The sequence below is a fragment of the Symphalangus syndactylus genome, chromosome 10 (assembly GCF_028878055.3).
Source record: "Symphalangus syndactylus isolate Jambi chromosome 10, NHGRI_mSymSyn1-v2.1_pri, whole genome shotgun sequence".
Classification (NCBI taxonomy): Eukaryota; Metazoa; Chordata; class Mammalia; order Primates; family Hylobatidae; genus Symphalangus; species Symphalangus syndactylus.
This window is the reverse complement of record NC_072432.2, coordinates 82,540,450-82,555,861: the sequence shown is the minus strand read 5'-3', so window position 1 is coordinate 82,555,861 and position 15,412 is coordinate 82,540,450. Positions and strand designations below refer to the sequence as shown.

At 40.8% G+C, this 15,412-nt stretch overlaps 2 protein-coding genes across 4 annotated transcripts in view; one reads left to right on the top strand and one right to left on the bottom strand.

Moving 5' to 3' along the window:
- Positions 1–1,908, bottom strand: part of PPAT (phosphoribosyl pyrophosphate amidotransferase) — a 74,682-nt gene extending 72,774 nt beyond the window's left edge. Inside the window, exons 1-2 of one of the 2 annotated variants that reach the window (XM_055294631.2) lie at positions 1,620–1,908; positions 931–1,051 (exon numbers count right to left, since the gene is read on the bottom strand). In XM_055294631.2, the coding sequence (XP_055150606.1) occupies positions 931–1,051; positions 1,620–1,647 (149 nt within the window). In that variant the 5' untranslated portion in view covers positions 1,648–1,908. The remainder of the gene's footprint in view (positions 1–930; positions 1,052–1,619) is intronic. The other variant, XM_063610446.1, reaches the window with a different exon arrangement.
- Positions 1,223–15,412, top strand: part of SRP72 (signal recognition particle 72) — a 37,900-nt gene continuing 23,710 nt past the window's right edge. Inside the window, exons 1-8 of one of the 2 annotated variants that reach the window (XM_055294624.2) lie at positions 1,223–2,053; positions 3,959–4,079; positions 6,008–6,131; positions 8,348–8,491; positions 8,574–8,685; positions 11,805–11,836; positions 13,526–13,650; positions 13,739–13,796. In XM_055294624.2, coding sequence (XP_055150599.2) covers positions 1,600–2,053; positions 3,959–4,079; positions 6,008–6,131; positions 8,348–8,491; positions 8,574–8,685; positions 11,805–11,836; positions 13,526–13,650; positions 13,739–13,796 — 1,170 coding nt within the window. In that variant the 5' untranslated portion in view covers positions 1,223–1,599. The remainder of the gene's footprint in view (positions 2,054–3,958; positions 4,080–6,007; positions 6,132–8,347; positions 8,492–8,573; positions 8,686–11,804; positions 11,837–13,525; positions 13,651–13,738; positions 13,797–15,412) is intronic. The other variant, XM_055294626.2, reaches the window with a different exon arrangement.

Sequence of the window (15,412 nt, the reverse complement as noted above, 5' to 3'; positions counted from 1 at the left end):
AGATCCTAGGGATACTGCAGTGAACAAGGTAAATATGGTTCCTTGGCCTCAGAACTACAGTCCATACGGAGTGAGATAACCCTTAATTATCAGTGCTCAGAAGTAGACAGTCCTATAGGCGGTCTGCCAACCTTTTTGGCACCAGGGACCGGTTTCAGGGAAGACAATCTTTCCACAGGAGTTGGACAGTTGGTTTCAGTATGATTCAAGCTCATTACATTTATTATTAGATTCTCTTAAGGAGTGAGCAACCTAGATCCTTCACATTCCCAGTTCACAATAGGGTTTGAGCTTCTGAGAGAAGCTAATGTCACAGCTGATCCGACAGGAGCTCAGGCGGTACTGCTCACTGGCCCACCGATCACCTACTGCTGTGCTGCCCGGTTCCTAACAGGCTGCAGACTGGTACCAGGGTTGGGGACCCCTATTCTAAGAGGATGCAACCAGAAGGTTGCCTAGTCTGCAAGATCAAATGTTTCCTCAAAGTAACTCAACGTAGAACCAGAAAGACTGGAAGACAAAAAGAAGTTAGCAAGGCCGGGCACGGTGGCTTACGCCTGTAATCCCTGTACTTTGGGAGGCTGAGGAGGGCGGATCACTTGAGGTCAGGAGTTTGAGACCAGCTTGGCCAACATAGCGAAACCCCATCTCTACTAAAAATTCAAAAATTAACCGGGCGTGGTGGCTCATGCCTGTAGGCCCAGCTACTTGGGAGGCTGAGGCAAAAGAATCACTTGAACCCAGGAGGTGGAGACTGCAGTGAGGTTCATCCTGGGTCACAGAGCTAGACTACGTCTCAAAAAAAAAAAAAAAGCTAGGTTCCTGAGGGACACAGGAAGTAGCAGAAGTTGTAAAGGTCATGACAAGATATGAGTCTGAAGAGCAGGCCATTCAATAAAATATAACATTTACATCAAGTGAATCACTCACATCGTCTTGGTGTGGTGGCTCATGCCTGTAATCCCAGCACTTGGGGAGGCTGTGGTGGGAGGATTGCTTGAGCCCAGGAGTTCCAGACCAGCTTGGGCAACACGGCAAAGATCCCCGTCTCCTAAAAAAACAAAAAAAAAATCACTCACATCAAGTGTACCCAACAGATATCAATTCCCTTCGCACATTTGAACACGTCTTGATACTAAGGTCGTAAGCAAACCCTAATATTTTATATCTCTAGAACAAATATAGTATCCCCATTTCACAATCGGGAAAACAGACTCCCAGAAGCTAAGTAACTTGTTTATTGTCAGACATCTAGTGAGTCGCAGAGCCAGGGAACTGACCGCGGGCATTTTCACCCCATTACCCTTCCAGCTTATTGCAGACTGCTCCCGAAGGGAGCGAAAAGGACAGGCAAAGAGTTTCACCAAATCCTTTGTAATGGGAGATTCTTGCCTTCTTATCTTTCCTCACGTTTGCTTCTCTGCCAGAATGTCCTCCCGCACTTTCCCCAGAACCCAAGTTCTCCTAATCATCTTTCAAGATCCCTTTTCCTCAACCACCGATGAGCCGTGCCTATTTCTCCTTCAAATGACTCCCTACGGTTTCTAGTTGGTAGTCTCTTATTTACCACCTCATAGTCCTTTTATTTATATCCCACAAATGATCGTCCGGCCCCGCACCGTGGGACCTGGACGCTGCCTTGACCATGGCGGTCTCCTGGAAACAGGCTGCTTTGAGCCGAAACTGGTGACCGTTTCCCAACCCCGTCCAGGAGTCCGACGCCTCTTTTCTCCAGGCCAACTTCAAGTGAGGTGTATCAACTCTATCCGTACAAATTTCTTGCCACGAGAGCAAAAGATTATGGTCTCTGATGCTGCCTCAGGGCTGAAGACGCTCCCAACCCGGCGACGCTTAGCAATCATCGACTTCCTCCTCCTCTTGGCTGCCTCGGAGATCCTCTTCCGGGGCAGAGGTCGCCCCGCCCCGCCCCTCGTCTCCTCCAAGATGGCGAGCGGCGGCAGCGGGGGGGTGTCAGTACCTGCGCTGTGGAGTGAAGTGAACCGGTATGGCCAGAACGGCGACTTCACGCGCGCTCTCAAGACCGTCAATAAGAGTAAGTGTCGGGGTGGGCACTGGGGCGGGCCCAGGCCGGCGGGAGGATGCGGCCTGTTTCCGGCGCGCGAGACCACCTCGCGCGGGAGGCACGGGAAGGGGAGACCCCCGAAACCCCCCCCGCTCATTATCCGCCCGGCTTGGGCCCGAGCGCCAGGCAGACGCAGGTCTCACCCCTCGGCTTCACCAGGCCAGCCTGGGGTCCCTGGTTGCTTAGAGCCACGTGTACTTCTCTCTAACCCGCGAGGGAAGGTTTTAAAGAGACCGCAGCTCCCGGAGTCCATTTCAAACTGTTTTCTTATTTGACTCTTTCTTTGCTGTTTTATTTCACAAATATCCCAAAGTGCCTCCTTTTCTTCTTCATCTTGAGCGCAATGATCAGAACTGTATTGCGGAAGGAGCTTGTTCTCTTTGGCCGCTAAAGGAGGAGGAACCTGCTTGGGACACGTAGTTTAGAGGCTGGTGCTGACCAGGTGGAAGCTGTACGGATTCTACTGGGCGAGAGGAAAGGGCTGGGTCTGGATGTCAGGCCTGTCATTCCCACAGATGGGATCTCTTCAGTGTCATTAAGTTAGAAAATATGTGTGTGGAAGCACCAACACTTGAAATAATGTCGGAAGAAAAGTTTGGCCTGTGTTTTTGCACTGTAAGGGATAATTTCGGGTTTTACCGCCTTTGGTGTGAGGTTTAATTCATCATATTCTTTGTTCCTTACTACATACCTGGAATATGGCCATGCTACTTAATGTTCTCGGTGGTGCGCAGTTCTTTACTGAAGATACAGCCTGTGCATGTTAGATTTGGAAATGTAATTACCAAGGCAGGGCTTAGCTGTTCAGAGTAGTATTAACCTAAAAGGTGTGTCATAACATACAAAGCTGTCTAAATAATTTTCAACACTCTAGTCCTGGGTTAACGTGAAAAGTAGTGATTGTGCCCACAGTGCACTTTTGGTGATTTCAGACATTGAGGAAAATAGCTACGAATTAGAATTATTTGATCCCTAAATTTGTTTGAATTAACTCTAGCCTTCCAACCAGTACTATATACTTAGTGTAGTATTTTGCAGGAATTCTTTAATCAGCAAAGATTGTCAACTTGTTTACCAGTATGTTTTCTTAATTGGTAGAAATTCTTGTGATTCTTTGAGAATTGGACTTCTGTAGTTGCACAGGAGCAAGAGTAACTATGATCCTGGTCATTTTAACACCGAACAGTTGTTAGCTTTGAAACTTGCCACCTGAGTTCTTCCCTATACTTTGGTCATCTTAGTTGAAAAGGGAAAATTTTAATGATTTTTGGAAACGTTGCCAGCAAGATAAATTGCCTTTGTATTATACTTTATAAAATTTTTCCATAATATTCTCATTTCATGTTGTCAGTAACCTTATTAAATAGGTAATGCTTTTCTAATCATTTTGTAGCTCAGAAAACTGAGATTTGGCTGTTAAGTGATATGCCCAAGACCTCAAAGCATTTAGTGGCAAGCTTGCACCAAACCTAGGTCATTCGCTTCCAAATTCTACCTGAACTTTTTCCCTGTGGAGTAATGAACTATGTAGAATGTAGCGTGCATTTCAAGATGAAGTATCTGGAGAAATTGCTTCTTTCTTCTTTATTTCACCGCACTTTTTTGGTACATGTATATTGGGAATCTTTTATCATTGAAAATTTAATCTATAATTCTATAACTCTCCTTATTGTCACTTCTTAAGTTAAAAGCGAAGATTAGTTGTTTCCTGGGTTTGTTTTGTTTTGTTGCTGTTTCTTCCAGTTGTTCTGACCAATTATTTCTGTTGCAATAAAATTAGAAATTTAGCTTTCAGAGAGACAGGGTGGGAAAATTTAGTAAAAATGTGAAAAGGAAATGGATTTAAAAATGACTTTTCCTAAAATTGTTCTCTAGTACTACAGATCAACAAAGATGACGTAACTGCCCTGCATTGTAAAGTGGTATGCCTTATCCAGAATGCAAGTTTCAAGGAAGCTTTGAATGTCATCAATACTCACACCAAAGTGTTAGCCAAGTAAGTGATTCAGTTAGTTGCTTATACCGTTATTAGAAACACTTACTACAGCTATAATCTCTTCCATGTTTTTTTCCCAACTATTTGCTGATTTTTATTAACTTTTTTCCTTCCTTTTTTTTTTCCCTTTTGCTTGTCAATAATATTTCTGAAACTGGAAGGAATACTAGTAACTTCTGTTTTTTTCAGCCTTAGAGAGCCTTTTTTTTTTTTACCACTGTGTTTCCTTTGAACCACTAAGGAGGTGAACCATAGAGAGTCGTGGGGCATAATTATGAGTCCTTGGAGGATGTAGGGAGAATAACGCAGTTGAAGTTTCTTTACTGTTATACCTAGGCTCCAAAAAAATATGTGTTGAAATTAAGTTTGAAGCATATTAATGGGATACTGGTTTACAAGGTGCAGAACAATATATATTATACTTCCTTTTACAAGAGGAAGAGGATATAAAAATTTATATATGCATTTGCCTGTATTTGCAAAACAGTATAAAGAGAAACAATGAATAATTAGTCATTTGTGGGAGGCCTAAGAGGGCGGATCACGAGGTCAGGGGTTTGAGACCAGACCGGCCAATATGGTGAAACCCCGTCTCTACTGAAGATACAAAACATTAGCTGGGTATGGTGGTGTGCACCTATATTCCCAGTTACTTGGGAGACTGAGGCAGGAGAATCGCTTGAACCCAGGAGGCGGAGGCTGCAGTGAGCTGAGATCGCGCCATTGCACCCCAGCCTGGGTGACAGGGGATACTCCCATCTCAAAAAAAAAAAAAAAAAAGTCATTTGTAGGAGGTAATAGGAACAGGTTAGATTTGAGTAGCAGTGGGAATAAAGCCTCTTAGTGTATTTTTTTTTTCTTTTTATATTTGAGGCATATAAATGTGTTAGAGATTAAAAATTAATTGTAAACTTTATTAAAAATAAAAGGGAAATAGAGGTGATGCTGCTTTTCTCCTATTAAATATGTTTGCTAAAATTCAGTTTCTTGATTTCGGGCTATTCTTGAGAAAAGAGACATTTTCAAAAACATTTTGTCAATGAGTCTTCGATAAAAGTATAATTTTTTTTTTTTCTTTTTTTTTGGAGGAGTCTTGCTCTGTCGCCCATGCTGGTGGAACCTCCACCTTCCGGGTTCAAGTGATTCTCCTGCCTCAGCCTCCCAAGTAGCTGTGATTACAGATGTGCACCACCACGCCCAGCTAATTTTTGTAATTTTAGTAGAGACAGGGTTTTGCTGTGTTGGCCAGGCTGGTCTCGAACTCCTCACCTCAAGTGATCTGCCCGCCTCGGCTTCCTAAAGTGCTGGGATTATAGGCATGAGCCACCACACCTGGCTCAAAAATAAATTTTTTGTTAGGTAAGTAAATAAAGGACATTAGCCTTTGCTTTGATAAATATTTTTCCTCGTGGATTATGGTTGAAACAACGAAGAGGTATCACATTAATGTAGATGAATTTTTAAGTGTGTGTATGTTAGTAGTGTTTACCAGTTGTTTGATTACAGGTACTTCTTTTAAGATTTCTAGTTACTGTTTCTTTGCTAATCATTTGTTTCTTAAACAAGTTTAAAGAAGCATTATATGGCTTATTGTTTTGTTAATGAATTTAACAGCCTTCAGATTATCTTTGTATCTAAGACAATTACTTATTTAGCAGATTAATGATTTCCTTCTTAAATGTTTATTTCAAAAGGCCAATAATTTTAGTAACAATATCCATGAAAGAGAGGCTAGGGAAATTGATATGTTTAATTATATGTTTGATTGATATACATTTACAGGCTATCTGATATTTAGACAAGTCTCTAACCTTTGTCAGTTTTCTCATCTGTTATCAGGACTATATCCAGGCTTAGAGTGGTGTTGTATATAATGGGTCATTGCATTGTTAGGTAATAATCAGATACTGGTTTTTTTCCTTCTTCAGTAACTCTCTCTCCTTTGAAAAGGCATATTGCGAGTACAGGCTGAACAGAATTGAGAATGCCTTGAAGACAATAGAAAGTGCCAACCAGCAGACAGACAAACTGAAGGAGCTTTATGGACAAGTGGTAATTACTCCTTTTAAATACATGTTGACAGTGATACTGAGTGAGCATGACTACCTCTAGCAAGGAGCAGGGTTGAGGAAACCCAGCCCATCTTGATGCTCCACAAAACTGGCCACCAAACCAGTCTTTGAGGCTTGAACATAATTCCTCTTCTTGATCTTCATACAAACAGTTGCATATATAATGTGCTATGAACAAATGACTTCCTCAGGTAATTAGAAAATCAAAGAAAATGAACTAATCTATTTAATTTTGACTTTTGAGTTAGAAAGATGAAGCACATTGAGCTTGTATACTTAAACAGATTTGAAGTACTATTTCACTGATATTTTACTCTAAGGATATCATGATAGATAAGAATTAGATGATTCTAGCCCATGAAATCGTGAAAATATTTTAAAGTATTTGGAGACATAAAATTAAGCCTAATGTAAAATAGGGCTGTTAATGACAAGAGGACAGAAATGTGTATATTATAGCTAGCAAAACCCTCTTAAAGTTTTTCTTTTTTCTTTTTTTTTAAATGGAGTCTCGTTCTGTTGCCCAGGCTGGAGTGCAGTGGCACTATCTCGGCTCACTGCAGTCTCTGACTTCCAGGTTCAAGCGATTCTCCTGCCTCAGCCTCCCAAGTAGCTGTGATTACAGGCATGCGCCAACTCGCCCAGCTAATTTTTTTATTTTTTAGTAGAGACAGGGTTATGCCATGTTGCCGAGGCTTGTCTCAAACTCCTGGCCTCAAGTGATTTGCCTGCCTTGACCTCTCAAAGTACTGGGATTACGAGTGTAAGCCACCATATCTGGCCTCCTCTGAAAGACTTTTAAATGTCAATTTAGGGCAAATAATGTTGTGTTGAATGTATTGTCCTCAGGAGGTAGTATGGATTTAATAATACAAATGAGTTGAAGAAACATTTGGACAAATTCATGGATTGTAGGTCTATAAAAACTTTTAAGGTAAACTGGATAACTTTAGGGTAAATTCCAGCATTTTGAGGTTAAGGACATCAACCTGTGTCATGCATAATGGACTAATTGACCTAGAGTGGCAGTTGTTATTCTTTGAGCACAACTTGAATGAAATCAGTAGGAATTCTATTGTGTCTGCTTGAGACTCACCTGTGTGATAGCTGGTTTCTGAGAAAGATACAATGAATGTTATAGGGAACTCCTAGGAAACATTAAGTATTTTTCTTAACATTTAATTTTGTTCCTATTTTAGTAATCATTTTGTGTTGTGGAAAAATTTTCATTGTAATTTTAGATCTAGGTAACAGGGTTACCTAGACCTATAGAAAAGTGTTCTTTCACAACCTATTTAGGCACTTTACTAACTTCAAGAAGAAAGGTAAAGAAAATCACTTTTCGCACTTGGGGAGGCCAAGGCGGGCAGATCATGAGGTCAGGAGATCGAGACCATCCTAGCTAACATGGTGAAACCCCGTCTCTACTAAAAAATACAAAAAATTAGCCGGGCGTGGTGGCGGGCGCCTGTAGTCCCAGCTACTCGGGAGGCTGAGGCAGGAGAATGGCATGCACCTGGGAGGCGGAGCTTGCAGTGAGCCGAGATCGCACCACTGCACTCCAGCCTGGGTGACAGAGCGAGACTCCATCTCAAAAAAAAAAAAAAATCACTTTTCTGGGTCAGGTGCGGTGGCTCACGCCTGTAATCCCAGCACTTTGGGAGGCCGAGGCGGGTGGATCCCTTGAGGTTGGGAGTTCGAGACCAGCCTGACCATGGAGAAACCCCATCTCTACTAAAAATACAAAATTAGCCAGGCATGGTGGCGCACGTCTGTAATCCCAGCTACTCGGGAGGCTGAGGCAGGAGAATCTCTTGAACCTGGGAGGTGGAGGTTGCAGTGAGGCAAGATCACACCATTGCACTCCAGTCTAGGCAACAAGAGCGAAACTCCGTCTCAAAAAAAAAAAAAAAAAAAAAAAAAAAGGAAGAAAGAAAATGACTTTTCTCAACTGAATCCTGCCTACAGAACCACCATATAGTGAAAATTCATTTTAAAAATATTTTTGAAAAGTAATTTATTTGAAAGTATGACTAGTACATGGAACTATTTAAAAATTATAAAACATAAACAGTTGATTGTTCACGTTATGCCGAACTAGGAATCCTACTTAGTGGTTCCAAAAAAGGTTTGCATGATATTAAAGACATAACACCATATTTGTCTCTGATTTTTTACTTGCTATTTATTATTCAGTTATACCGTTTGGAACGCTATGATGAATGCTTAGCAGTTTATAGAGATCTCGTGCGAAACTCCCAAGATGATTATGATGAGGAGAGGAAAACAAATCTTTCAGCAGTTGTTGCAGCTCAAAGCAATTGGGAAAAAGTGGTTCCAGTGAGTATCCTTGTGGTGTACCCATGCAGTCATAAAGTATTATTCATGTTTAGTATTTAACTGGTATTTTGTCCCCTGACAGGAGAACTTGGGCCTCCAAGAAGGCACACATGAGCTGTGCTACAACACTGCATGTGCACTGATAGGCCAAGGCCAGCTGAACCAGGCCATGAAAATCCTACAAAAAGCTGAAGGTTGGAAGTTTGTTAAACTTACCTGTAAATATAATGTGCATATAACTTTGTAGAGTATCTTCTAAAATTGCATTTGACTTCTGTGGAATTATTAAATGGAAGTTATCGATGCAGTGACAATTTCTCCAAGTTCCTGTAGTCTTTTTTTTTTTTTTTTTTTTTGATGGAGTAGGACAGAATCTTACCCTGTCGCCCAGGCTGGAGTGCAATGGCACGATCTTGGCTCACTGCAACCTCTGTCTCCCGAGTTCAAGCAATTCTCCTGCCTCAGCCTCCCGAGTAGCTGGGATTATAGGTGCGTGCCACCACACCCGGCTAATTTTTGTATGTTTAGTAGAAATGGGGTTTCACCATGTTGGCCAGGCTGACCTCGAACTCCTGGCCTCAAGTGATCCACCCTCCTTGGCCTTTCAAAGTGCTGGGATTACCAGCACTTTCTCTTTTTGATGATATCTTGCCTATATTTCTAATCCCTAAGCCAGACTATTAGTCTGTTTCCAACCACACCGAACCTTAATGTTTGAATTTTGAGGAGCAGGTTTTGAACAAGTTACTGTGAATGTTATGTGTAGATTAAGTGAGTTAATGAATGTCAACCATTCACAATAATACATGGCATCTTGGCATATAGTATAAGCTTTCAGTAAATATTTGTTACCATTATTATTGTTGTTAAACAGGTATTCAAGTAATAACATGGTGTGCCTATTTGTATACACACACATACACTACATTTATGTATTGATAGCACCATTCAAGCACTTTTTTTTTTTTTTTTGAGACGGAGTCTTGCCCTGTTGCCCAGGCTGGAGTGCAATGGCACGATGTTGGCTCACTGCAACCTCCACCTCCCAGGTTCAAATAATTCTCCTGCCTCAGCCTCCCGAGTAGCTGGGATTACAGGCGCCCACCACCACACCCAGCTAATTTTTGTATTTTTAGTAGAGACAGGGTTTCACCATGTTGGCCAGGCTGGTCTCGAACTCCTGACCTCGTGATCCACCTGCCTCAGCCTCCCAAAGTGCTAGGATTACAGGCATGAGCCACCACGCCCAGCCTCAAGCACGTTTTAACTCCATTTGGTATGTTTCTGTATATAATATTTGCATGCTTTGAAGCTTTTTTGTTGGGGGTCGGGCAGGGGAGGAACAGAGTCTTCCTCTGTCGCCCAGGTTGGAATGCAGTGGCGAGAACTTGGCTCACTTCACTCTCCGTCTCCCAGGTTCAAGCAATTCTCGTGCCTCAGCCTCCCAAGTAGCTGGGATCACAGGCGCATGCCAGAAATGCCCAACTAATTTTTGTATTTTCAGTAGAGATGGTTTTCGCCATGTTGGCCAGGCTAGTCTCAAATTCCTGTCATCAAGTGATCTGCCTGCCTTGGCCTCCTAAAGTGCTGGGATTACAGCCATGAGCCACTGTGCCCAGCTGAAGCTTTTAATTAAGAAAAAAATTAATTTATTAGAGAACTGTGTCTGGTATTAACATGTGAAACATTTTGACTTTGCTTGTGCATACATTTTTCCCTGGAAGCTATAAAAGTGATGTAGGTACTGCAGTGATCACTAGGGTGGAAAAAAAGGTGAAACAAAGTCTGTTTTACTGTTAAGTATTAGGGGTTAAAATGAGATCAAAGTTTTACTGTTAAATGTTGAAAGTTAAAATTTAAGAACAAAGGTTAGAGCATCATGAGAAGAAAAATCTGTTTAAGAATTATAATTTTTTTTGGCTGAGTGCAGTGGCTCACGCCTATAATCCCAGCACTTTTGGGAGGCCGAGGCAGGAGGATTGCTTGAGCCTAGCAGTTCAAGACCAGTCTGGGTAACATAGTAAGCCCTCGTTTTTACAAAAAAAAAAATATATACATATATGTGGCCGAGTGTGGTGGTGCACACCTGTATTCCCAGCTACTCCAGTGGCTAAGGCAGCAGGGCCTAGGAGGGCCTAGGAGGTTGAGGCTCCAGTGAGCTGAAATCATACCACTGTATTCCAGCCTGGGTGACAGAGTGAGACCCTGTCTCCAAAAAAAAAAAAGAATTACAATTTCCTGACCTCAAGTGAACTACCCACCTTGACCTCCCAAAGTGCTGGGATTACAAATGTGAGCCACTGCACCCGGCAGAATTATAATTTCTTGATCATATCCAATGAAGAACATTCTCATATATTGTGGGTTTGAGTGTAAGAGTAATACAGACTTTTCAGTGAGCAGTTTGGTGATGTGTAGCAGATTTTAAATTTACCTACCCTTTGATCCAATAATTTCACTTCTAGAAACTTGAGGAAATGATTAGATAAATTTACGTATCTGTCTGTGTGAATATTCATTGAAGGGATATTCATAAGAACAGAAATTTAGAAACAGCATGAAGTTCTGTACTATTAAAGGATTGGCTAAGTTTTACCATAATCATAAAGTAATTACAGTCACTATAACCAATAACATTAAAAAAGATACAGTAATGTAGATCTATGTTTATTGTAACAGAAAGATATCCACAGGATATTGAATGGGGAAAGGAGGTTTCAAAATAGTATGCACAGTGTCTTACTTTTCATTTTAAAATGCAGCTGTGCATTTACATAAAACTAAGTCAGGTATGGTGGCTCACAGCCATAGTCCCAGCTGTTCGGGAGGCAGAGGTGGGAGGATCACTTGAGCCCAGAACTTCAAGGCTGCAGAGAGCTATATGATTAAGCCACTGCACTCCAGCCTGGGCAACAGAATGAGACCCCCAACTTTAAAAACAAACAAAAAAATATTAAAAAACTAAATAACTGAAATGCTAGTAGTGTTTTATCTCTGGGTGGTAGGATTATTTATTTTTGTACTTTTCTATAATAGATTTTTTGCAATTAATATTTACTACATTTGTATTTTTTAATGCACTTCACAAATATTTTTAGCATAGGCACAACAAATGAAAGAAAAGTGCTAGGAAAGTCAAGAGACTGATAATATATATGTAGTATATTTGATGCTAATGTAAATTTCACAATTGCGTGTTACTACGATTATCTTGGAATCTTCTGCTTAGGAATTTAGATCTTGCTCTTTGAAATAGTGAAAGAAATGGAATTTACCCAGCAATACTACTTTTAAAACAATTTTTCTCCTGTAGATCTTTGCCGCCGTTCATTATCAGAAGACACTGTAAGTATTCCGTCATTGTTAAACCTAAATTTTACACTTCTGACTATGATAAATTACTGAGGCTTCATTGTACTGTTTATTGACTTTTTTTAGAAGATGGCAATTCATTAAGTAGGAATCACGCTAGAAACCACCCTCTTGTGTCAGTTATTTGATGAAGTCTACTAGAATGAGAAATCACAATACAAAAAATTTTGACGTAACCTTAAGCACTTGATGATACATTTATATAATGTAAATTTATTCCCCCATTTTAGGATGTAGGACTAAGGTCTTTGAGGATTGGTCTGCTCCTAGGAGTTCCATGTGTATTTCTTATGTAGTGACATAATTCAACATTCCCAATTTACACTTTTGGTTTTTCTTTTTAAGTGTAACACTATCTTAAATACAGTTGGTAAGCACTTTCATTATAGAGTCCTTATGTTTTTTTTTGTTTGTTTTTTACCAATCTCTTACCATTTTTTGGCTCACAACTAATTAGACAATAATTTTCTTTAGGAATTTACCTCTCCCGTATCTTTCTGAGTATTCAACATGATTATGATTTACATTGGAATAGTCTCTTTTCGCATTCATAGTTCTCTCCTTTTTTTTTTTTTTTTTGAGACAGGATCTTGCTGTTTCACCCAGGCTGGATTGCTGTGGTATGATTATAGGTCACTGTAACCTCAAACTCCTGGGCTCAAGCAATCCTCTCACCACAGCCTCCTGAGTAGCACCACCATGCCCAGCTAATTATTTTCTTCTTTGTAGAGATGGGGGTCTCGCTGTGTTGACAAGTTTGGCTTATCTCAAACTCCAGGCCTCAAGCGACCCTCCCGCCTCAGCCTCCTAAAGCACTGAGATTACAGGCGTGAACCACCATGCCCAGCCCACAGTTCTTCTCTTTAATATTTTTAAGCTTTATCATTTCCTCATCAAACACAACTGCATAATGGGTTTGGAAACAAACATATCTGACTCCTGGTCAGCAGATACTCACCAGGTGAGAGCAGGAGTGTTGGGTCATTAAAGGAGTGTTGTCTCCTAGTTTTGAGTATTCATTGTACAGCCTGTTCAGAAGGAAAGGATAAATGTGGATTAATCTGGAGCATCGGTTAAGAGAGCTACTACTTTAATTGCAGAATTTGTTCAATTATAGGATTAAAGTACAGAATTAGTTCCAGCTTTTGAAGTTTTTTCCTATGGTGTTAATTGGAATTTTCTAGTTTTTGAGGTAGAGTTATGGTAGAATAGAGAGAAAAGCATTTTTAAATGTGATTTTTATGAGAAAATTATGTTTCCAGAATTTAGGGATATCATTATAAAAAGATATACTTCCATGCTTGTTTTTTACTTACGTTTTTTAATTCTTGGGCTTTAGAGGATGATAATGATCAATAAATGGTATTCCTAAACTTGTTACCATGTTCTTCTAGGATCTTTTTGCCTTTTCTTTTTTTTTTTTTTTTTTTTTTTTTTTTTTTTTTTTTTTTACTTTAGATACTTCTTAGAAGTTGAAGTCTTTTTTTGCTGTTTTCACTTAAACTTCTCTCTTGCTGGCAGTTTCTAAAGAACTGACTCTAAGGGAAAATTTCTGAAATTGTATGTCTTCAGGATTGTATCTCTTGTGAATGTTTGGGTCATTTGGAAAATATGTAGATCAGTTTGGAAAATTTATATGGGAAAAATATTTCTTTCTCTTAGGATGGGACTGAGGAAGACCCACAGGCAGAATTGGCCATCATTCATGGTCAGATGGCTTATATTCTGCAGCTTCAGGGTCGAACAGAGGAGGCTTTGCAACTTTACAATCAAATAATAAAACTAAAGTGAGTTATTAAAAGGAAGTATCTTTTATGGGGGGTGGGGTTCTTTTTAAAGGTTTATTTGATTTTGACTGTTGCTTGTTGTTCACAGACCAACAGATGTGGGATTACTAGCTGTAATTGCAAATAACATCATTACCATTAACAAGGTATGGAATATTCGTGGCTTTCCATAGATGTATTTTACCCTGAAAGCTCATCACCCTAGTTTTAGTTTTGTTCTAGGATAGGGTAAGTGTTCTTTTTAACATGATGAAAAGAGTCCAGTTGTAGCAAAATCACAATGGAGAGTATTACTTAACTCTCCTAATGATAATGATGCTGCAAGGTATACTCGAGTAATAAAACTTTTTGTAGGCCGGGCGCGGTGGCTCATGCTTGTAATCCCAGCACTTTGGGAGGCCGAGGCGGGCGGATCACGAGGTCAGGAGATCGAGACCACAGTGAAACCCCGTCTCTACTAAAAATACAAAAAATTAGCCGGGCGTGGTGGCGGGCGCCTGTAGTCCCAGCTACTCGGAGAGGCTGAGGCAGGAGAATGGCGTGAACCCGGGAGGCGGAGCTTGCAGTGAGCCGAGATTGCGCCACTGCACTCCAGCCTGGGCGACAGAGCGAGACTCCGTCTCAAAAAAAAAAAAATAATAATAATAATAATAAAATAAAAATAAAACTTTTTGTAGTAGATCCTAGACTTTAAGATCCTCCCCTTTTCCCAGCGTCTAATAGTATAGAGACTCTCTCTTTGTAAGAGATATAAATTATTGGGGCTTTTAAACTTTAAGTGTATGCATGTTTTTATATGATTTCTTCATCTATGGAATCTGAATGTGAAAGTGTTCTTTATATAATTTTTTCTCGGGTTTTCTTTCTTTAGGGGGTATGGACAGGTGCTCTTTCTTCTCCCCCACACCCCATCCCATGTAAAATATTACAAATATATATATAAGCACTCTTAACTTAGAGTACTGCACTAATGTCATTAGCCACCATTAGGAACACTTTTTTTTTGTTTTGTTTTTTTTGAGACCAAGTCTTGCTCTGTCGCCCAGGCTGGAGTGCAGTGGCACGATCTCAGCTCACTGCAACCTCCGCCTCCCGGGTTCACGCCATTCTCCTGCCTCAGCCTCCCGAGTAGCTGGGACTACAGGCGCCCGCCACCACGCCCGGCTAATTTTTTTTTGTATTTTTTAGTAGAGACGAGGTTTCACCGTGGTCTTGATCTCCCGACCTCCTGATCCACCCACCTCAGCCTTCCAAAGTGCTGGGATTACAGGTGTGAGCCACTGCCTGGCCAGGAACACTCTAATGGAAAAAGCTTTATTTTTCTTTCTTTCTTTTTTTTTTTTTCTAGACTGTCACCCAGGCTGGAGGGCAGTGGTGCAGACATGACTCACTGTAGCCTCAGGCGATCCTCTCAAGTAGCTGGGACCACAGGCACACACCACCGTGCCTGGTTAATTAAAAAAAAAAAAAAATTTGTAGAGACAGAGTCTTGCCATGTTGCCCAGGCTGGTCTTTAAACTCCTGGGCTCAAGAAATCCTCCTACCTCAGCCTCCCAAATTGCTGGGATTCCAGGGGTGAGCCACCACACCCAGCCTGGAAAAACATTTCAAGGTCACATTTGAAATCCAAGTCGGTGGAAAGTAAGAAAAGTAACATTTGAACGTATGATTTATCTTGATATACCATGTGATTTTTCAAGTACCACCTTATTTCTGCCTCTCAATAATCTTTTTAGGTGGTAGTCCTTATCTCTGTAGGAGT